We start from the raw sequence: 23,295 nt of genomic DNA, 5'->3' as shown, positions 1-23,295 counted from the left end.
AGCCGGTGTATGAGTACCTCGAAAATGGCGAAACTCCTCGAATGTTCACCTACTACTGTCGTGAGCATCTACGGGAAGAGATAGAAGGACTGAAAAAGTACCACTAGGCACTGAATGGTTCGACGTTCACGACTCTACAGATCGCCATCCATCCCATCTATCCCACATTCTGTGAAAAGTGGGATAGATGATGAGCTGTTGCATCTCTGCGGAAAGAGAACAATGCTAGTACAAGCACAATTCTTTCGGAGCACTCCGTTCATCATACATTTTTGAACATGGATCTCCGCAGCAGACCATCCTTACGTGTTCACATGTTGACGCAACGACATCGTCAATTACTATTTCAGTGGGCACGAGATCATCGGAATTCGACCGTCAGTCAGTGGAATCATGTCGGCTCTTCGGGGAAAACACATTTTTGCTACACTAGGTCGATGGTCGTCTCCACAAACGCCGTCAACGAGGTGAGCGGCGGCTCGAAACGTGCAGTGCGCCACGGACGCAGGCTAGTGTGAGACATGTTAAACAATGGGAAACACTCTCCTCAGTTGCATGGGACTTGTGATAGTATTCAAAGACACGATGACAGCTGCGAACAGCCTGCATCCCTTCCTGCTTGATGTCTTCCCCGACGGGCGATGTCACCTTTCAGTAGTGTAACTGTGTAACTGTCCGTTTCTCAGAGCTAGGACCGTACTACAGTTGTTTGCAAAGCATTACAGTGAATAAACTTCGATGTCTCGGCGACCAAATCGGCTTGATGTAGATTCTATGGAGTCCATATTGGTAGCTATCGGGAGACACCACTGCGTGCGAGAACCAGATACCCGTTATCTACGCGAATTACATGATCTGTGCGTAGGCATTCAGTGCTACATACCGCTACAAAGTATCGGATCAGTGATACGTAGCATCATATATTTCGTCCCAAAGTCCAACAAACAAGCTATTAATGTTTTGACTCATCAGTGTAACCTGAGTGTGAGGATTTTACAAACATCGCGCAACCCTGCTGCTTCCAAAATGGGTGGCTACGATCAAGAACACCAGCGCGACGACGAAAGTTACTGGACTCGGATACGATTTAACAACAACGACGACGACAGCGACAGTTAAGTGAGGACTGACTTATCCCGCGAAAGTTCAACCCAAGCGAACATTTACTGAATAGAATTTCATAACAATTAATTGTGTTAAAGCTGTATTATCTTAGAAAATAGATTAAGGAAAAGCAAACCTACGTTTCTAGCAATTGTAGACTTAGAGAAAGCTTTTGACAATGTTGACTGTAATACTCTCTTTCAAATTCTGAAGGTGGCAGGGCTATTTACAATTTGTACCGAAACCAGATGGCAGTTACAAGAGTCGATGGGCATAAAAGGGAAGCAGTGGTTGGGAAGGCGGTGAGACAGGGTTGTAGCTTATCCTCGATGTTATTCAATCAGTATATTGAGCAAGCAGTAAAGAAAACAAAAGAAAAATTCGTAGTAGCTATTGAAAATCCATGGAGATGAAATAAAAACTTTGAGGTTTGCCGATGACAGTGTAATTCTGTCAGAGACAGCAAAGGACTTGGAAGAGCAGCTGAACGGAATGGACAATGTCTTGAAAGGAGGATATAAGATGAATATCAACAAAAGCAAAACGAGGATAATGGAATGTAGTCGAATTAAATCGGGTGATGCTGCGGGTGTTAGATTAGGAAATGAGACGCTTAAAGTAGTAAATGAGTTTTGCTATTTGGGGAGCAAAATAACTGATGATGGTCGAAGTAGAGAGGATATAAAATGTAGACTGGCAATGGCAAGGAAAGCGTTTCTGAAGAAGCGAAATTTAATAACATCGAGTATAGATTTAAGTGTCAGGAAGTCGTTTCAGAAAGTATTAGTGTGGAGTGAAACGTGGACGATAAGTAGTTTAGACAAGAAGAGAATAGAGGCTTTCGAAATGTGGTGCTACAGAAGAAAGCTGAAGATTAGATGTATAGACCACGTAACTAATGAGGAGGTACTGAATGGAATTGGGGAGAAGAGGAATTTGTGGCACAACTTGACTAGTAGAAGGGATCGGTTGGTGGGGCATGTCCTGAGGCATCAAAGGATCACCAGTTTAGTATTGGAGGGCAGCGTGGAGTGTAAAAATCGTAGAGGGAGACCAAGAGATGAATACACTTGCCAGATTCAGAAGGATGTAGTTTGCAGTAGTTACTTGGAGATTAAAAAGCTTGCACAGGATAGAGTAGCATGGACGAAGATTAAAATGCATCATACCAGTCTCTGAACTGAAGACCACAACAACAACAACAAAGCTGTATTAATACAACGAGGTCACCGTCTTTCAAGTAAATGCCATTCAGTTTTCAAAAGTATTTCTTTGCTTCTTCAGAACTAAAGTTAATTTCTTTCATTAAACCACATACTATTGCGTGCACTTTTGCAAGTTCCTTGTCCTTCAGCACAATCCTCATTATTGGAAATTAATATTATTGTTATCAGTGATACTAAAGCCATTGCTCTTTATTTTTCATTAACTTGCATTGTGTATGCGAACATTCTAAATTATTTGCTAGCGCTGTTTTCTTTTTGCATTCGCATGTTACCTTATTGTTGTGTTAATGCAGCAGCCTATAACGAATAGCGAGCGTGTTTGGTGAAGTACGTTGAAAGGGATAAACTTTTGATTTTGGTAGATGTGTGCTGATCTGCAAGTTACGGCTTTTCTGAGATTTGCTTGTATGTGTGGACGTAATATTTAGTTAATCCTGGGTAAAAATAAATATTTTTGGTTTTAATTGTCTTCAAACTTAACTATAAGAACTATCACTTTATTAAATGAGCCACAGTCATTTCTAGTTAGATTAATAATCGAGGGGGTTGCTGTTTTCGTAATACTCTGAGATATACATTGAAGTGACAAAAACTCATCATACAGCGATATGCACATATACATATGGCGATAGTACAAAAGGGTAGTGCATTGGCAGAGCTCTCATTTGTATTCCGGTGATTCATGTGAAAAGATTTCCAATGGGAACTGTATGCAACTGTTACAGTGTTATCCACAAGTCTGAAGCAGTAAATATGAATACAATTAATTTTTATTCCAGTCTTTTTTTCTTTCATCGTTATTATTGCGTTCTCGATTAAGTCATTAAACAAGTAAGGTAAGGTGATAGAGGGCATCCCTTCCATACTTCCCTTCCGAGTTTTGCTTCTTTCTTGCAACTATTAACACCCATTTCAGAACATTGACTGTTGTATGTACTCAGCATTCATATTCTGTCTTTCCAATCAAGTCCCACTCTGGGCATTGCTTTAAATACTAACTTGCAATCAATCATAAAATGTTTTGTTTAGTTCAATAAATGTTATGTGTTTTCCCCAGTTTACTGGTAATCTCATTTCCAAAATTTTATGTAGTGCCAATAATGATTCACTCGTTCCTTTTCCTGATTTGAAGCCAAATTTATCTTTGGAAAAGTTCCAGTCTATTTTATTTTTAATCCTTTCGTTAACTATTGACAGCAATATTTTCAAAGACATGACAGAAGGGCTAGTCTTCTATAATTTGTACAGTCCTTTGCATTTGCCCTGTTGGGTGGTTCAATATCTCTAGTTTTTGTGAAGTTGTTGGTATAATAACCTTTTCATAACTTTGTACTGTGTACTACAGTAAACAATTTACTTTTGATGTCATCACTACTGTTTTACAAGAGCTCTGCAGCGATGCCATCTGTAGCTATTGCTTCATTTGATTTTAACTTATTTAGTAATAACTCTTCTTTTGTTATCGGTGGTCCCTTATTATTTTCGTCATTTAGTTTTTCAATATACTCATCTAAACGTTCAGTTTCTGCACCTCTGTACAGATCTTGAATATACTCTTTCCATCTGTCATTTACATCCTCTACGTCAATAGCAGCTTCCTATTTTTATCTCTCAGTATATTACGCTTGGTTCTTCGTCTGTGTTGCAACAATTTAATCACGGAATAGGTTTCGTCACATTTACAATTTTAAAATCTTCTTCTAATTCCTAGCTGATATTTGCCAGACACTTTTCTTTCTCCAAATGACACAGCGGTGTTATCTTGTTTTTTGACTGATTTATGTTTACCAGGGCTTTTTGTAATTTTAATCAGTTCCTTTCAATGAATTCCAGTGTTTCTGGAGTCACCCAAGTCTTCCTAGGTTCTAACTTCCTTATTCCTAACTGTTGTGGCTGTATTTGTTATATTTACGTTCATAGCATCCCAACTGCTTTCTTCCCCTTCTCATTCACTTGTTGTCTGCTTTAATTCCTGCAAAACGTCTGAATTCGTCACTTTGGCTATTGCCCTTTTCTATATACATTTCAACTTATGCTTCTTAAATGTCATATTGCATTTTGCTGTACCAATAGTATGGTCACAGTCTACAAGATGAACTAGAACTGCACCGACAGACTTTCAGAGTGTGGACTAAAACAAGTAAAAAATTCTGGTACAGGTGAGCTCTAAGATTCATACCTTCGATACTGTTAAAAACATCTCTTCCACTTCATGATCTTTGCTTCCCATATTTTCGGAGAAGGTAGTATCTACCCAATAAAGAGAAAAATTGTATAAGCATGGACTCTAAAATGCATACCTTAAAAGCTATGAGCACATGTTTAGTAAAAGGGAAGTATGTGTTTTGCAGTAGCGAAGATAACTAAGTGCTCATTGATCTTAAGACAAGAACTTATTAACAACATTTTTCTCTTGTTTTGGCCCATACCTCTGAAAGTTTCTCGGTGAGTTCTGATTCACCCTGTGTATTAACACTAGGGCATCTGTGACTAGAGTTTAATTGATTTCAGTATTCAATAGCTTTTATTCTTCATCATAATCTGTTTTCTGGTTTTGCAGGTTACTCAGAACAGCAAAACACTGAACAAGCCAAATAAATTTCCTTTGGACTCGATATTCAGTACTCAAGGGGTGACTCTACTCCACTGACTGTACAGTGCTTTGAATCTTTGCTTTTACCATTTACTGTCAGCATACCATGAAAATACACTGAAGAGCCAAAGAAACTAATACACCTGCCTAATATCGTGTAGGGCCCCCGAGGACACGCAAAAGCGCCGCACCCTGACGTGGCATGGATTCGACTAATGTCTGAAGTAGTGCTGGAGAGAAATTACACCATGAAACCTGTAGGGCTGTCCATAAATCCGTACGAGGGGCTGGATATCTCTTCTGAACAGAACATTGCAAGGCATCCCAGAAATGCTCAATAATTTTCATGTCTCGGTAGTTGATGGCCAGCAGAAATGTTTAAACTCGGAAAAGTGCTCCTGGAGCTCCTCTGTAGCAATTCTGGACTTGTGGGATGTCGCATTGTCCTGCTGGAATTGCCTAAGTCCGTCGGAATGTGCAACGGACATGAATGGATGAAGGTGATCGGACAGGATACTTACGTAGGTGTCACCTGTCAGAGTCGTATTTATACTTATCAGGAGTTCCATATTACGCCAACTGCACACGCTCCACACCAGTACAGAGCCTCCACCAGCTTGAACAGCCCCCTGATGACACGCAGGGTCCATGGATTCATGAGGTTGTCTCCATACCCGCATGCGTCCATCCGCTCGATACAATTTGAAACAAGAGTCATCCGACCAGGGAACATGTTTCCAGTCATCAACAGTCCAATGTCGGTGTCGACGGACCCAGGGGCGGAGCGAAAACCTTTGTGTCGTGCAGTCATCAAGGGTACACGAGTGGGCCTTTGGTGCCGAAAGCACAGTCGATGACGTTTCGTTGAATGGTTCGCACGCTGACACTAGTTGATGGTCCAACATTGAAATCTGCAGCAATTTGCGGAATAATTGCTCTTCTGCCACATTGAACGATTCTCTTCAGGCGTCGTTGGTCTCGTTCTTGCAGGATCTTTTTCCGGCCGGAGCGATGTCGGAGATATAATGTTTAACCGGATTCCTGATATTCACAGTAAACTCGTGAAATGATCGTACGGGAAAATTCCCATCGCTCGTGCGCCGACTATAACATCATGTTCAAAATCACTTCAATCTTAATAACTTGCCATTTCAGAAGCACTAACCGGTCTAACAACTGTGTAAGATACGTGTTGTCTTACGCAGGAGATGCTGACCGCAGCGCCGTATTCTGTCTCTTTACATATTTCTGTATTTGAATACGCATGCTTATACCAGTTTCTTTGGAGCTTCAGTGTACATAGTCTCTACGTCACGTCTTTTGTGTTGTTCAGTTTATATTTGTGTACATCTTTTAGATTTCCGTAATTCATTTCACCAGAGTAGCCGGGTCTCCTTTAAGAGGTTTAAGAGATTCAGTTCCGTTAGCGTATCATGAACAAATTCTTGTGTTGCAGACGAGAAGGAATATCGGAGCCGCCACTGGACATGCGTGTCAACTCCAGCACAGGGCCTGGTTCACTCTACATCGAGTTTCTGACCAATGTTGAGGTGAATGTCCTTCTGAAACTGACCTCTTGGGATTGCATCTTGCTTTGCTAACTGCAGCTATGTGTTCAACTGAAGAAAAATTATATAGTCCATGTACGCTCTAAGGGTAAAAAAAAGAAAAGAAAAAAAAAAAAAACCTTGCACTTCCTGAAGGAATTATCTGGATGGGACGGAAATTGGTAGACGTGATGTGCGTGTACCGACAAGTAAACGATCATTTATTTAAGAAAAACACCTTCACAAACAGAGTAAGTCAATAAAGCGTTGGTCCACCTTTGGCACTTATGCAAGCAATTTGCTAAATACTGTCCAAACGTCGTCTCAGATCCCGAGCTGGTTGGATGCTCCTGCCCATAATGCTCCAAAGGTTGTCAACCTAAGGTAGCGTTTGACAAGCACGAAGACAGGCAGTACAAACCCTCACAGTGTGCACGCGGGCGTTATCTCTTTGAAATGTAAGCTCAGGATGGCTTGCCATGAAGAGTAGCAAAACGGGGAGCATAATATTATCAACGTATCGCTGTGCTGCAAGGGCACTGTGGATGACAATCCAGTGGATCTTGCTATGTAAAGAAATGGCACCGTAGACCATCATTCCTAGGCCACCCTGCTTGGCGGCAGGCAGGTTGGTGGTGCAGCGCTATCTGGGGCGTCTCCAGACATGTCTTTGCTGGAGAACGGGGCTCAGCTCAAAGACGGGCTCATCATTGAAGACAATTCTTCTCCAGACAATGAGATTCCAGGCCGAAGACATGTTTGGAGACGTCTTGGACCGTTCTGGCTTGCCAAGCTAACTGTCGCCCACGATATTGCCCGACATCCAGAAGTTACGGTCTGGGGACCCGTTCCTTTTCATAGCAGGTCTTCTTTGGTTGTCGTCTGCGGCATCCAGACAGCGCAGCGATCCGTCGAAGATATTATACGCCCCGTTTTGTTGCACTTCATGGCAAACTATCCTGAACTTACATTCGAACAAGATAATGTCCGCCCACACAGAGTTTCTACTGCTTGTTCTAATGCTTGCTAAACCGTACCTTGGGCAGTGAGGTCGCCAGTTCACTCCACAGCTGAGAATGTTTGGAGCATTATGGGCAGGGCCATTCAGCTATCTCGCAATTTTGACGATCTAAGCGCCAATTGGTCAGAATTTGGCACGATATCCCCAGGAGCACATCCATCAACTCTATCAGTCAAGACCAAGCCGAATAACTTCTTGCGGTATGGGTAGTGGTGGACAAACGCCCTACTGACATGACAATTTGTGAAGCTCTTTCTTTTGAGTAAATCATCCAATTTTTCTGAAACTGTAATCATTTGTTTGTCCGTACATGTAAATCACATCTGTCCTATTAGGATGGTTCCTTCAAGGTAGGTCGTTTCTTTTGGCTTAGTGCGCACTACCACAAAGCATGTGAGTGTTCAAATTGTGGCTGACTGGTTGACTTTGCCTCGAGGCTACATATATGTGTGTGCATCACAGTTATTCTGTTTTTCATTATCTCCACATATCAAACTTTTAAAAAGCTTTGGTTATTGCTGGGAAACCATGTTAAAAATGCGTAGAATAAGAGGGGGGTTAAAACCTTACACATCATTCTGCAGCTGTTTGGTCAATTATCGGAAAACCTCAAGGAGCCAGTCATCCTGATAACACGCAAAAAACTCCCCCCACGATTCTGAGAAGCAAGTCGAAGATTTCATACACAGTTAAAATTTATGGCACATTCGTGTAACTGTTAAGTACTATACAGGTCAGGACATGACTGCTAGGTTATGGGGTGAATTGGGCTGTTGGCAAGTGAGGATGAAATGCCATTTGCCTACGTGGATCACGGTGGAGGGGTGGTTCTGACTGGGGGGCAAATAGTTCACTGTCGGTAAAACATCCCTGATTGTGAAAGTTTGTTATTCGTGACAATTTCAGAGATGGAATAACAGCTGAAGAGGAGGTCGGTAGCTTCTGTCACGTTGTCAGGCACAATCGCTGGTGCATGCCGAGATCAAATGCTGTCCACAAGAGAGGCAATGCTTGCCTGCAGCACCTAGCGGGTGAATCGTCCCTGCAAAGGCACCAAATCGACTGCACACAGATTTACACTGGACAGAGGGCTACGGCTAATAGCATTACAGTCTGCCGATGGCGGCTGGCTGCTTCAGCTTGAACTCAAAGCGGTCTTCTTCTTGCAGTCATCGACTGGCGTTGACTGCAATGCTCGGCATACCAAACCCAACTGTATACTGATGAGAACTACGGAAGTACTGAGGCTGAGGGTCTAAATCAGGTGGTTTATACGTTAATCAGGCTGTATAGTGCTTCTTCAGCGACGGCGCTTCAGCCTGGAAATGGTAACAAGTTGTAGCACCCAGACATAGCATGTTGTCATCGGGATGACGGGTGGTTCTACCTGTGTGACATCATTCTGCTGTATCAACGCTATACAGCTCATTACACCGGACGAGGCTGTGGTGCAAAACTCCTTTCTCTTCAAAATTCGCCTCCAAATAGTGCCGTGTTTACAAATGCAAAATTCACCATATTTCCTTTCCAGAATTTAGCGTAAGCCATGTGGTTCATTAGTTGTTTACCAATTTAAATGCTATTTCCTACCCAGTCTGTTAGCAACTGGTGCAGTGGGAGCCCACTCGCTTGGGCATTCTCCTCTTAACGTATGTACAGGTTTCACGAAGTAGTTAGAACCACAATGATACCAGAAACTGAGCCACTAATTGACATGATTTTATTGAGCTGCTTATCTAGGATGATGGAGCTTTTGCTAAACGCTAACGTATCCTTTCTGCGTAATTATAAGTTCATCCAATGAATGGATATGGTCAGGTTGCAAGATGTCAATTAGGTAAGATAGGTTCTGGATTGGCCGCTCCTCCAGTCGTTTTTGCAGCTGGTGCAACAAGGGCCCCAGTGATAGCTGGCAGGTGATATGAAGTTCCTACTACACACATCAAAAATTTTTTACATCATCCCGCTTCCCAGAACTCCTGAAGATAGACATTGACTGTGGATATTGTATCACAGACACTGTCCCTTTGACTCTTATGAGATGTCACTTAAACCGCCCAAAGATATAAACAACCATGGATGAGCAGCGCCTATTAGACGGAGGGGGTCCGACAGCCGATCAGTTCCAGTCATTCCACCAGGACGGAGGTACACGACTCGTGATGTCTGTAGTTCAACCATGCCTAGACGGTCAATTTCGTGGTTCGATCGCGTCAGCATTGTTACTTTGCGCCAGGAAGGGCTCTCAACAAGGGAAGTGCCTACGCGACTCGGACTGAACCAAAGGGATGTTGTTCTGACATGGGGGAGACACAGAGAGACAGGAAATGTCGATGACATGCCTCGCTCAGGCCGCCCAAGGGCGACTACTGTAGGGGATGACCGCTACCTACGGATTATGGATCGGAGGAACCCTGACAGCAACACTATCATGTTGAACAATGCTTTTCGTGCAGCCACAGGACGTCGTGTTACGACTCAAACTGTGCGCAATAGGCTGCATGGTGCGTAACTTCCCTCCTGACGTCCATGGCGAGATCCATCCTTGCAACCACAAGGCCATGCAGCGCGGTACAGATAGGCCAACAACGTGCCGAATGGACCGCGCTCAGGACTGGCTCACGTTCTCTTCACCGATGAGTGTCGCATATGCCTTCAACCAGACAATCGTCGTAGATGTATTTGGAGGAAACCCGGTCAGGCCGAACGCCTTAGACACACTGTCCAGCGAGTTCAGCAAGGTAAAGGTTCCTTGCTGTTTTGGGGTGGCATTATGTGCGGCCGACGTACGCCGCTGGTTGTCATGGAAGGCGCTGTAACGTCTGTACGATACGTGAATGCCATCCTCCGACCGATAGTGCAACCATATCGGCAGCATTTTGGCGAGGCATTCGTCTTCATGGGCTCCCATCGTGCACATCCTGTGAATGACATACTTCAGGATAACGACATCGCTCGACTAGAGCGGCCAGCATGTTCTCCAGACATGAACCCTATCGAACATGCCTCGGATAGGCTGAAAAGGGCTGTTTATGGACGACGTGATCCTCCACCCACTCTGAGGGATCTACGCCGAATCGCCGTTGAGGATTGGGACAATTTGGACCAACAGTGCCTTGATGAACTTGTGGATAGTATGCCACGACGAACACAGGCATGCATCAATGCAAGAGAACGTGCTACTGGGTCTTGTACCGGAGTGTACAGCAGTCTGGACCACCACCTCTGAAAGTCTCGCTGTATGGTGGTACAACACGCAATGTGTGGTTTCCATGAGCAATAAAAAGGGCGGAAATGAGTTTGTGTTGATCTCTGTTCCACTTTTCTGTACAGGTTCCGGAACTTTCGGAATCAATACTTTTTGTGTGTGTGTGTATCACGGGTTGTACCATTAACGAATAACTCACTACTTTGTTATTCCTGTCTCATCATTCCACGGGGTTGTTCTTGCTGGTAACGATTTATAATAATTATCTCAGGTGTAAACATGGAGTAAACCAAATGCACACACCAGCCCTCTGAAAGTAAGTGTGCAGCATTGGAACATTCGTTTTGCACCCTACTGCATCCGCTTTCTGTAGCAAGAACTGTATCTGGTATGCCTTTGTGTCGGTGTCGACCATCCTGGCTGGACATATAGTAGCTCTTTCCCTATGACATTGACGGACATCATCCGCCGGCATCAACATGTAACCTTCTCTTTCCATGAAGTTCAGCATTACCTCCTGTGTCTTTACCCATACATATTTGACGAGAGCTTCCCATTTTACTGGACATGGGCACTACCAGTATTTGGCTGGCTAGGGGAGGGAAGATTGTGGCGTAAAGTTCCTGATCACCAGACTTTGCGTCATCATCTGGTTTAAATACCAAACCTCCCCACACTGTCTTATGAAGTGAGGGCATGAGATACTCTTGAAGTTGATCTGTCTGTCAGATGGGGACGTTAAGCTGGGCAGCTCCCTTGGTGCTATTGATGAGGAGCAGCCCATGAGCCAGAACCGGGTTTCACACTCTCTCTTCTCTAATCATCTTCATCATACGACACAAACATTACACTACACACACACACACAAAAGCGCGCGCGCGCGCGCGCGCGTGCGCGCGTGCTGTGCGTACATGTAGTATTACAAATAGTGTATAAGTCGCATGTTCTAAATCAACAATCAAATGCTGTTGCTTTCACTCTTGCATCCCTTATGTTGTCCGCTCGTGATCACAGTAATCTTGCCGCTGTTAATATCTGACAGATTCACTCTGGTTTGTATTATGTTTAAATTTTGATTCACTGTGCCCCATGTTGTTTTCATATATCCTCTTAGTTCTGCAGTTAGTTGCCACAGTATTTGAGCTGTCCTGTTCCAGTTTCTTTAATTGTTTAATATGTCACTCGATAACTGCTGTATTCCTATTCCAATTTTCTCGCACTTGTCCTAGCTTGCATTTGAGTTCCCAGATATTGCCAGTATTCGCAGTTCCAAAGACTGTCTTCAATAATTTCCTGCGTGCATCTAACCATCCGCTTCTTTAACACAGTAAGATATATGGCGCTAGATCAATTACTTGGCTTAACTGTTGCTGTAGTCATTCCTATGAAAGATGCAACTCTTGATTCTCTCCTCATATCTCCTCCAATATTCTCTTCCTCCTACCATTGAGATGTAATTCAGTGAATATCTCCTCCAGCCTCTGTACCTCATTCCATACTTTCCTTACATATCCAATGGTACTTCTGTCTGGTGAACAGTACTCTTCCTTCGAATTGCTAATTCTGTAGTGCGTCCACCTCTTCTCAACTGAAAAGGCGTAGCAAAACCAGAATTATCGCAAACATCATGATTGTCCTTGGTTGTTACGCCACCAGGGGGAAATGAATCCATATCACTCTTCCTCCACCACTCTAACAACTGGACGTCTGTGGTTCATTATGACACACCAACAATGACACAGCTCATCCTTTTACATTTACATACCTCTGTTCCACTTGCACATTATACTGTCTGCCAATACCATTACCAGAAAACATGTCATAATGAGAAGACAAATCTCCTTACACTATCAATAAAAAAAAACTTAGAAAGTACGGCAATGATCTGAACATTACATAATTTACCACGAAGCGTGATCATATATTCCCTAATCCTCGTGACCTGTTGGTGTTTGTTTTGATTGGTTTTGTTTTAGGGCACAAAAACAACTGGGGTCATACGCGCCCAAGTCAAAAGTATAGAACACGAAGACAGAGAGTAGTTACAAAACGACCATACGTCAATCCCTACTTACATAAGAGAAGACGGCTAAAAACAGGGCCGTGGAGACAGGGCAACAAATGTGACCATAAAGAAACTAAAAATTTAATGGCCTTTGCCATTTTGCTTTGACGGATAAAAAGTAAAACGCGGTCGGCAGCCTGCGCGTCATTTGCTAGAACGGCCGATAACTCAGACGGCAAACCCAAGCAAGAACGTTAACTTTAAAAAATGGGCATTCCGTCAGGAAGTAGCAGACAGAACTTGGGCACAATGCTTACAAAGTGGTGGGGAAGCGCCACTTATCAAATGACGATGGCTAAAAAGGCAGTGCCCAATACGCAACCTAGTTAACATGACTTCCTCCCGGCGTGAGGGCCGAGAGGAGGTCGTCCAAGCCGCTGGGAGAGGCTTAATAATCCGGAGCTTATTCCCATGAAGGGAGGACCAATGGCAAATCAAAAGGGCTACCACCTCCTGACAGACGGCAACCCAAAGATCATTGGAGGGAATATAGGAACTAGTGGGCTGACGTACAAGGATTGCAGCCTTGGCAGCAGCGTTAGCAGCTTCGTTTCGTGGAATGACCAGGAATCCATATAAACATCAGAGTGGCTCCACCAAGAGTGAGCAAGTGACAGTTTTCCTGGACCCGTTGCGCTAAGGATTGGGCAATGTACAGTGCACACAGACCTTGAAGGGCGCTGAGAGAGTCTGAGCACAGGACACAATTGAGAAGTTTATGTCGCTGGGTGTACTCCGTGACCTGAATCATGGCGAAGAGCTCGGCTATAAATACTGAGTCCGCAGCTCGTGGTCGTGCGGTAGCGTTCTCGCTTCCCACGCCCGGGTTCCCGGGTTCGATTCCCGGCGGGGTCAGGGATTTTCTCTGCCTCCTGATGACTGGGTGTTGTGTGCTGTCCTTAGGTTGGTTAGGTTTAAGTAGTTCTAAGTTCTAGGGGACTGATGACCATAGATGTTAAGTCCCACAGTGCTCAGAGCCGTAAATACTGAGCAGTGAGCCGGAAATCGATATCTAAGGCGTGGGCGCCAATGACGAAGGAACTTATTGGTGTGTCCTAAGTGTCTAATGTACCTCATGCTCAGCGTGCATGCAGTCTTCTGATTTATTCCTCCCCTTCTTATGCCCTACCTTCCCCTTTTCTTCACATGTAGCGGCACTTCCACTTGTGATAAAGCATACAGAGAACCTTTAAAAGGCGTAATGCATCCCGTGTGGACAATGGAAGCTTGTATTGGCAATTGTAATGGAACGTTCAGTGACGATGTCATTTCTATGACTTGGTATGGCACTTGATATTGAGTAATAAATTTCTTTGGTGTTATTTTCGGGATTCGCAACAGGTGACATAGTTGTCTCATTAGTTCATACATGAAGTTACTGCACTGATTAGTATTTATTGTGGCTGGGATGTCAAATTTCTATAACCAATTATTCCCCATTGCTAATTTGCAATGGCGGCCATTGCACTATAATGATAAAAATGGTCTATGATAATTAACACGTACAGTTAGCTGCTGTTATTTGGTTAAATGGACACAGGGTGTCCATCCCTACCATTTCGGATGGCCGGCATTCCTCCAACAAGCTTTGAACCGATATTTGCTGATATCTCAAACCGATAGATTGTGCACAAGGCACCCAGTTCCTCAGATACTGGTTCATGTCCTCCACCAATACTCTTCAGCTAACCTACGATCTGTTGTCCTTCATCATCTGTGTCATGATAAACTGTGAGCGCTAGCTTCTTTAATAGTTCTTCTCTCAGGGCTGCAGGCACCATGATGCTTAAGCCCAATCTTCATGGCCTGCCTAGTAATCCATCGTTCACGGCAAACCGTGGCACTGTTTTGAATAGCGTGTGGTCTGTGTCACCAGTTTATATGTCCTGCCACTCTGCAAGGCTTCAGCCAAGCATTCGTATGACATCAATCACTATGCTTCGCCCACCAGCATTGCCACGCTTCCAGCCCAACTTCTGAACTACCTCAGAATCGAATTCGATTAATTTCGGTGCCCATCGAGTCAATCTGCTTGAAGGATCTTTTAATTCAAACAGCCATTTAATGTTGTGTGGTCAGTTAAGGCTCCCAATTTCCTGCTTTGTGTGTAGTACCTGAAGTATGTGACACCGTATATTAATCTCAACATTCCCTTTTTCGTGGTGGAGCAATTTTCTTGGCTTTATCTATTTGTCCTGATGTGTATGCTACCAGGTGCACTTTCCCATTCACTTCCTGGCTTAGAACATAACTTACCACCTTGTTGCTCCCTCATAGCTCACATTAAATTCATCTTAATAATTTGGAAATATTAATACAGGGGTAATCGGTAGTTCCCCCTTAATTTTCTGGACGTGGGTTGACATTCTACCATAAGCTGGAATTTTACAGCCCTCTTTAATAAACGTGTCAATGGTCTGGCAGTGTCAGCTAATCCCTCAACAACTTTTCTATGAGAATCGGGTAATCCTAAAAGTAACGATATATGTTTTGTAGTCTGTGGTGATGGGAACTCAACACATAACAACCTGAGGTCGGTCTTTATGTAGTCTTGGCTAATCATATGGCCTAGACAGTTCTCTTCTGTGCTGCAAAGTGGCACATCTCGATACTCAGTATTAACCACATTGAATGCAACCTTGTAAACACTTGTAGATGTTGTATGTTCTTCTCTTTATTCTTCCAAAAGACGATAGTATCATCCAATTAAATCATACACCAATGAGTCTTCAAACCTCTAAACACCTCTGCCAGCAATCGTTGAAATGTGGCTGGTGCTTTTTGTAGCCCAAATGGCGCAACTGGTAATAACTACATTTTAAATTCATTTTGGAAAATTATTTGCAACGATCAAAGTTGTCTAATGTTTTAATATTTGTTACAGGATATGCATTTGTAACGGTTCTGAAGTTTAAATATCGGTAATCACAAGGGAGCCTGTTCTTTTTCGCCTTGTCCAATGATACAAAACCGACTGGTGCTCCCCAAGAACTAATACTCTCTTCACTAATCCCATAATTCAGTTTCTGATTGATAAATTCTTCCATTACGGATTGCGAATGTTGAGGTATTCTGCACAGTTTTCTACGCACAGGAGAGTTACCCCCAGTCAGCATCCTGTGTTGTATAGCGCGTATTGCTAGCAACAGTCCACCACGTTTGAATAAGTCTGCGTACTTCATCAATAGCACCTCTATGGCTGCTCTTGTGTTCTCCCTCCAGGTAATTAACTATCCCATTTAATGCAAATTGTTATCATGCAGAACGTCCGAATTTTTAACTAATAACCGTTTTACCGAAAACACTTCATCGGCGCCTAAATTATCCATGTTAGTAGGAAGCATGTCTTCTTCATATACTTCCTGCACATGTACCATGATGCTACGCACACTGCTGGAAAAAATGGTACAACTCGAAAGACAACGTCGATTTTGATCTGATGTACTGATAATGGTTCCAACATCATCCACCAACGGATAGTGTAGTGCCACAACAGCTAGAGTGCCACTTGTGTCTACCATTTAATAAGGAATAATAACAGCCAGAAGGCTCAGTGTAGTGCGGTTGTGTGAAGCATGCAGTGGAGACACACTCCTGCGTCCTCCACCCAAGAGAGCGAGCTTGAAGAAGGTCATATTGTGGCCTTCTGAGTGGTAGACTGGTCTTTCAGGAAATAACCACACAAGCTTGAAGTGCTGCATCAGTTGTGTAACGATGCTGACATCAGTTGTCTCGTGAACATTCTCACACCTGTAGATAGTGTTCTCGATATCCACGCACTGCAGGTGCCTGCCAGAATCGACGTATTGTAAGGGCAGTAAAGCCAGAAATTACGGATACCACAGCACAGATAAGATGGCTTATGAACCCAGACGTATCAACATGAAGAGGTGGGAATCGGTTATTAACAATGGGATGTATGATGTTCTGGATGTCCGCGCACCACAGATGCCTGCCAGAATACGTATTGTAAGGACAGTAAAGGCAGAAATTGTAGCTACCACAGCATAGATAAACTGGCTTATATACCCAGACGTGTCAACATGAAGAGTTGAGAAACGGTTATTAACAATGGGACTGTGGGCACACACACCTCCAGCCCATCTTCCACTCATGTCCGCAGCCCGTAGTATAGTGGCTAGCGTTGCTACAGCTGGATCACGGGGTCCCCTGCTCGACTCCCGGCCGGGTTGGTAATTTTCTCCGCCCAGGGACTGGGTGTTTGTGTTGTCTTCATCATTTCACCATCATCCATCATTCGTAAAAGTGGCGATGTTGGATAATGGAAACCTTGAGAATTTGTACAGGCGTTGATAACCCCGCAGCTGAGCGCCCCACAAACCAAACATCAACATCATCTTCCACTCACGCCACGGCGTCGATGTGCACAGGTCAACTGGTGTTGCCAGAGGATCACTTGGAAGATGGAAAGGTGCACCGTGGTCTTCAGCGATGAAATCAAATTCTGACTGCAAGCAAGTGATGATTGTATGTGCGAACAACATAGACCTGGTGAGCACTGTGTCATATTCGTCCAGGAGACACTGGCCCCACCCCCAGGCCTTGGGTTGTGATAAGCTACAGTTCTCGTTCACCTTTGGTGTTTCCGGATGTGACACTAACCAGCGGTTAGTATGTGCAGAATGTTGTTAGGCATGTTCTTTTGCTATTCTGGGAATAGGAAGGTGATGTGTTGTTCTGACAGCATAAAGCTCGTCCACAAACTGTCTCATCCACAAACTGTCTCTAACCTCAATGTGCTCTGCAAGACGTCCAGTAACTCCCCTGGCCGGCACGATCTGTGGACTAGTCTCCAATCGAGCACGTGTGGGATATGATGAGACGAGAAGTGACACTCGTCAGCCAACAAACGTTACAGAAGTACTTGAACAAAAGAGAGGATGAGGAGGAGATTAGTGTTTAACATCCCGTCGACAACGAGGTCATTAGAGACGGAGCGCAAGCTTGGGTGAGGGAAGGATGGGGAAGGAAATCGGCCGTGCCCATTCAAAGGAACCATCCCGGCATCTGCCTGAAGCGATTTAGGGAAATCACGGAAAACCTAAATCAGGATGGCCGGAGACGGGATTGAACCGTCGTCCTCCCGAATGCGAGTCCAGTGTGCTAACCACTGCGCCACCTCGCTCGGTAGTACTTGAACAGATCGAGCAAGTGCAGCATAACGTGTTTCAGTACTGGTCAATTTGTCGTACCTCAGAACCGCTTGTGCTACTGATCTGTGTTCATGTACTCCATAAGCACTCTTACAACACTAAATCTTGAATGAACTGAAAACCTCCGAAAGAGTGTACTAATTTTTTTCCGGCAATGTATAAAATAATGTGATGTATCCATTCCGTCGTTGTCTAACAGTAGCTCTAGCATACAAAAGATACACTGAAGCGCCAAAGAAACTGTTATAGGCATGTGTATTCTAATACAGAGATCTGTGATCAGGCAGAATACGGCGCTGCGTTCAGCAAAGCCTAAATAAGACAAGTGTCTGACGCAGTTATCGGTTACTGCTCCTAAAACGGCAGGTTATCAAGAACGTGGTGTTATAGTAGCCGCACGAGCGATGGGACACAGCGTCTCCGAAATAGCGATGAAGTGGGGATTTTCCAGCACGACCATTTCACAAGTGTACAGTGAATATCGGGAATCCGGTAAAACATAAAATCTCAGACATGTCTGCAGCCGGAAAAAGATCCTGCAAGAATGGGACGAACGACGACTGAGAGAATCGTTCAGCGTGCCTCAAGTGCAACCTTTCTCCAAGTTGCTGCAGATTTCAATGCTGGGCCATCAACAACTGTCGGCGTGCGAACCATTCAACGAAACATCATAGATATGGGCTTTCAGAGCCGAAGATCCACTCGTGTACCCTTGATGACTGCACGACACAAAAGCTTTACCTCTTGCCTGGGCCTGTCAATATCAGTATTGGACTGTTGATGACTGGAAACATGTTGTCTGGTCGGACGACGCACGTTTCAGATTTTATTGAGCGCATAGACGTGTACAGATATGGAAACAACTTCATGAGTCCATGGACTCTGGATATCAGCAGGTGACTGATCAAGCTGGTTGAGGCTCTCTAATGATGTGGGGCGTGTGCAGTTGGACTCTGACAGGTGACAGGTGACAGGTACGTAAGTATCCTGTCTGATCACCTGCATCCATTCATGCCTGTTGTGCATTCCGACGAACTTGGGCAATTCCAGCAGGACAATGCGACAATCCTTACGTCCACAATTCCTATAGACGGGCTCTAGGAACACTCTTCGAGTTTAAAAACTTCCGTTGGCCAGCAAACTCCCCAAACATTAATATTATTGAGCATATGTGGTATGCCTTGAAACGTTGTGCTCAGAAGAGATCCCACCCCCTCGTAATCCTACGGATTTATAGACAGCCTGCAGGATTCATGGTGTCAATACTTCAGACATTAGTCGAATCCATGTAACGTTGTGTTGCGATACTTTTGCATGCTCTCAGGGAGCTACACGATATTATGCAGGTGTACTAATTTCTTTGGCTCTTCGGTGTATTATTTGGTACAGCGGCACAGTAGTTTCCCTTTAACCTTCGGCACTCTGTTATGCAAACTGGGCCTCATGGATTGTGTATGAAGTTTACTTGGTTCTGCTCTCATGACAGGGGAGCCTTGCAACCGCGTATCATTTGCAGCGATCTCTCCCAATCGGAACAATATTCCACTGAGTTCAACAGCGTACTTCAAAAAATCAGTTTTTGAGTGACATTTACTTCCGAAATCCAACCCAAAGACTGCACAGAACCCCTCACTCACATTGGGAAAAACTTTCATAATATCTCAAAACTACTGTGCTCCAGTACGTACACTGAGCTTCGCTGAGTCTAGTAATATCACATCATTGTTCCCTACTCCATGCAACCAATGACGTGTAGAGTTCAGTCTCCTCCCACCAAAGAGGTCCAAATTCGCCACAAACACGTGAGCCCCTGTATCTACCAAGTTATGTACCATCTATCACGCCAACTAAGTAAGACACCACCTCTGCATACATTTTCGTAGCACTGAATTTTATTGGGAACACAGTCAGATTAATATGAAGTCTCCACTGGTGTCTAACGTCCATTTTGTTCCTGCTCCCACAATCCTGTGCATGTTGTCCCATTACTCCACACTCACGGCATTGTGGCTGGCGATACTTCTTCTGAATGTAGCCCACGGATCTGCCTCTTGCAGGATAACTTAACCTGCCTCCTTACTTCTCATAATTTGATCAGTTAAAGCATTTATTATCCTCATCCCGTCTAGAAAAGTCTCCACTGATTCAGTTCACCTTTAGGATCTCCCCTGAGCTGCTCCCAAAAGAACCCTCCTGGACTCAGCGTAGGGAATCAGTGATCATAAGGTCGCTACATCATCACTGAATACGCTGTAAATAGGAATTCAGGGAAAGATAGGAAGGTATCCCATGTTAGCAAGAGCGTGAAGAAACAGATTTCTGATTACCTGAGTGGTCAGCATCAAAACTTCATCTTCAGCATTAACAGCGTTGAGTATCAATGGCCAAAGTTAAAGAGGATTGTAAATACACTTATACTCCTTACGCCGAGAGAAGAGCTGTGACAGCTGGCAGCGCAGTTGCCAGTATTCGACACAGACGGGCAGCGAGCCAGCTGCGGTCGCCCAGCACTACGGCAACACTGGGGCGTTGCTACGGTAATGTAAATAAAAGCTCACGATCTGATTGGCTGTCGTGGATGCGCGAAGCACGTGCGCCAAGGCCGCGTCAACTGTCAGAGCTCTTTTCCCGCCGTACGCACTTTTCTTTATAGGCGGGTACAGAGGGTGGACAAAAATATGGAAACACCAAACACACAACAGATTACCAGGCCTAATACGGTGTAGAAAACCGTTGCAATACAAAACGGCTTCCAGTCTTGGAATGCATGTATACCGGTCCTGTATGGTTTCCAAAGGAATCTTATAGCAGTCTTCGCACAAAATAGTGATAACTTCAGGTAATGATGATGGAAGTGGATAGCGATCACAAAAACTCGAAACATTGATATCTGGTCACTGTGGTGGCCAGGGAAGATGAACCAATTCATTCTCGTCTAAACAAAAACAAAAAAAAAGTAGTCTCTGACGATGACAGCAGTGTGAACAGCGTTCGCCTCGTCTTGCAACGGAGCAAGACCATTGTGGAACAAATATTGTACCACGAGAAAGACTTGATCAGGCAAAATGGTCACATAATCTTGGCAGTAATGCGACCTTACAGAATAACCGTGGAGCCCATGGAATACCACGATATGGCACTCAACACAGTTTCGTCTGCGTTGTGACTTAGCGGATGATTTTTTTTTTTTATTCTATACGGTGCCTCTTGAAACACCGAACACTTCGGCTGCCTCGGTTATGGAAACATTCGCCATACAGTTACCAACAATTTTCCCGTTCGACCTCACTAAACTCCGACATATTGCAGTCACAACAACCCAGAACGCTGTTCTGTCTATGACTGACTCTTGCAACATATTGCGGACGTTGCACAGGTGGCGTTCGTGGTAAGATACAACAGCGCAGCCTGCAGGCTTGCCTAGCAACACGCAGCCTTGAGTAGTATCGCATTTCTGTTCAATCATGCATTTCTCACAGCGTTCGCATATTTTTATCCGACCATTGTATGTGCCGAGCAAAGTTTTGAGGGGTGGAAAAGACAGGCCGTGGTACGACGGCCGTGTTAGAAAGCTGCTACCAAAGCAAAGGGACCTTTAATGCAAATTTAAACTCAGCCACAGCCTCACAGTCAAACGAAAACTTTAAACAAAATTAAAGTAAGGAGAGCCATGCTTTAAGCGCTCAACCAGTTCGAAATTAAAATTCTGTCACTAACTTGAGAGAAAATCATCAGAAGTTTCGATTTTACGTTGAATCAGGAAACGGATCGAAGACATCTGCCCAGGTAGTCTGTGACCGTATGGCACTGAAAAGGAGGATGACAGAGAAAAAGCCAAATTTTACACGTTTTCTTCCAAAACTGAAACACCCATATTAGTAGAGGCGGAAATATAGGAGCTGAAAAAAAAGTGGTTCAAATGGCTCTGAGCACTATGGGACTTAACTTCTAAGGTCATCAGTCCCCTAGAACTTAGAACTACTTAAACCTAACTAACCTAAGGACATCACACACATCCATGTCCGAGGCAGGATTCGAACCTGTGACCGTAGCGGTCGAGCGGTTGCAGACTGTAGCGCCTAGAACCGCTCGGCCACCCCGGCCTGCATAGAAGCTGACTCTGGCATTCAATCCATCAAACAGATGGCGAATACTGACCTGGGATACGTTATGCTACGCCTGCTCTATGGATTGTTGTATGCACGAGTCGCACCTCGTCCCCTCATATTCCACACGTGCTCGATTAGAGAAAAGTCCGGAGATCGTGATGGCCAGCGAAGTTGCTGCACGTCTTGCAGAGCACGTTGAGTGTCACAGGAAGTGTGTGGGCAAGCATTACCGTCCCCTTCAGAAACACCAAAGGTGAACGAGAGCTGTAGCTTATCGCAACCCAGATCATAAGGCCTGAGGTCGGAGGAACGTGTCTTCCAGAATTCACTCTACGAGGCAGCGCTCACCATCTCTACATCGTACGGACAGAAGCCATCGCTTGCGTTCAGGCAGAATCTGTTTTCATCGCTGAAGACCACGGCGCGCTACTCCATCTTCCAAGTGATCCTCTGACAGCATCAGTCGAGCAGCACATTTCGATGGCAACTGACCCTTAACATAGACAAATGTAATGTATTGCGAATACATAGAAAGAAGGATCATTTATTGTATGATTATATGATAGCGGAACAAACACTGGTAGCAGTTACTTCTGTAAAATATCTCGGAGTATTCGTGCGGAACTATTTGAAGTGGAATGATCATATAAAATTAATTGTTGGGAAGGCGAGTGCCTGGTTGAGATTCATTGGGACAGTCCTTAGAAAATGTAGTCCATCAACAAAGGAGGTGGCTTACAAAACACTCGTTCGACCTGTACTTGAGTATTGCTCATCAGTGTGGGATCCGTACCAGGTCGGGTTGACAGAGGAGTTAGAGAAGGTCCAAAGAAGAGCGGCGCGTTTCGTCACAGGGTTATTTGGTAAGCGTGACAGCGTTGCGGAGATGTTTAGCAAACTCAAGTGGCAGACTCTGCAAGAGAGGCGCTCTGCATCGCGGTGTAGCTTGCTGTCCAGGATTCGAGAGGGTGTCGAATATATTGCTTCCCCCTACTTATACCTCCCGAGGGGATCACGAACGTAAAATTAGAGAGATTCGAGCGCGCACGGAGGCTTTCCGCCAGTCGTTCTTCCCGCGGACCATACGCGACTGGAACAGGAGAGGGAGGTAATGACAGTGGCACGTAAAGTGCCCTCCGCCACACACCGTTGAGTGGCTTGCGGAGTATAAATGTAGATGTAGATGTAGATTTTGTGGCGTGAGTGGAAGATGGGCTATAGATCTGCGTGCCCGTTGTGCCGCTGCTG

The 23,295-nt window shown here is 44.5% G+C and overlaps 1 protein-coding gene across 1 annotated transcript in view; it reads left to right on the top strand.

Annotated features, from left to right (window-relative positions):
• Window positions 1-23,295, top strand: part of LOC124606007 (sodium channel protein Nach-like) — a 209,455-nt gene that overhangs the window by 80,192 nt on the left and 105,968 nt on the right. Inside the window, exon 5 of the mRNA XM_047137970.1 lies at window positions 6,380-6,473. Coding sequence (XP_046993926.1) covers window positions 6,380-6,473 — 94 coding nt within the window. The remainder of the gene's footprint in view (window positions 1-6,379; window positions 6,474-23,295) is intronic.

The sequence above is a fragment of the Schistocerca americana genome, chromosome 3 (assembly GCF_021461395.2).
Source record: "Schistocerca americana isolate TAMUIC-IGC-003095 chromosome 3, iqSchAmer2.1, whole genome shotgun sequence".
In the NCBI taxonomy this organism is placed as follows: Eukaryota; Metazoa; Arthropoda; class Insecta; order Orthoptera; family Acrididae; genus Schistocerca; species Schistocerca americana.
The sequence above is the reverse complement of the archived record's forward strand: the minus strand, read 5'-3'. Positions and strand labels throughout refer to the sequence as shown.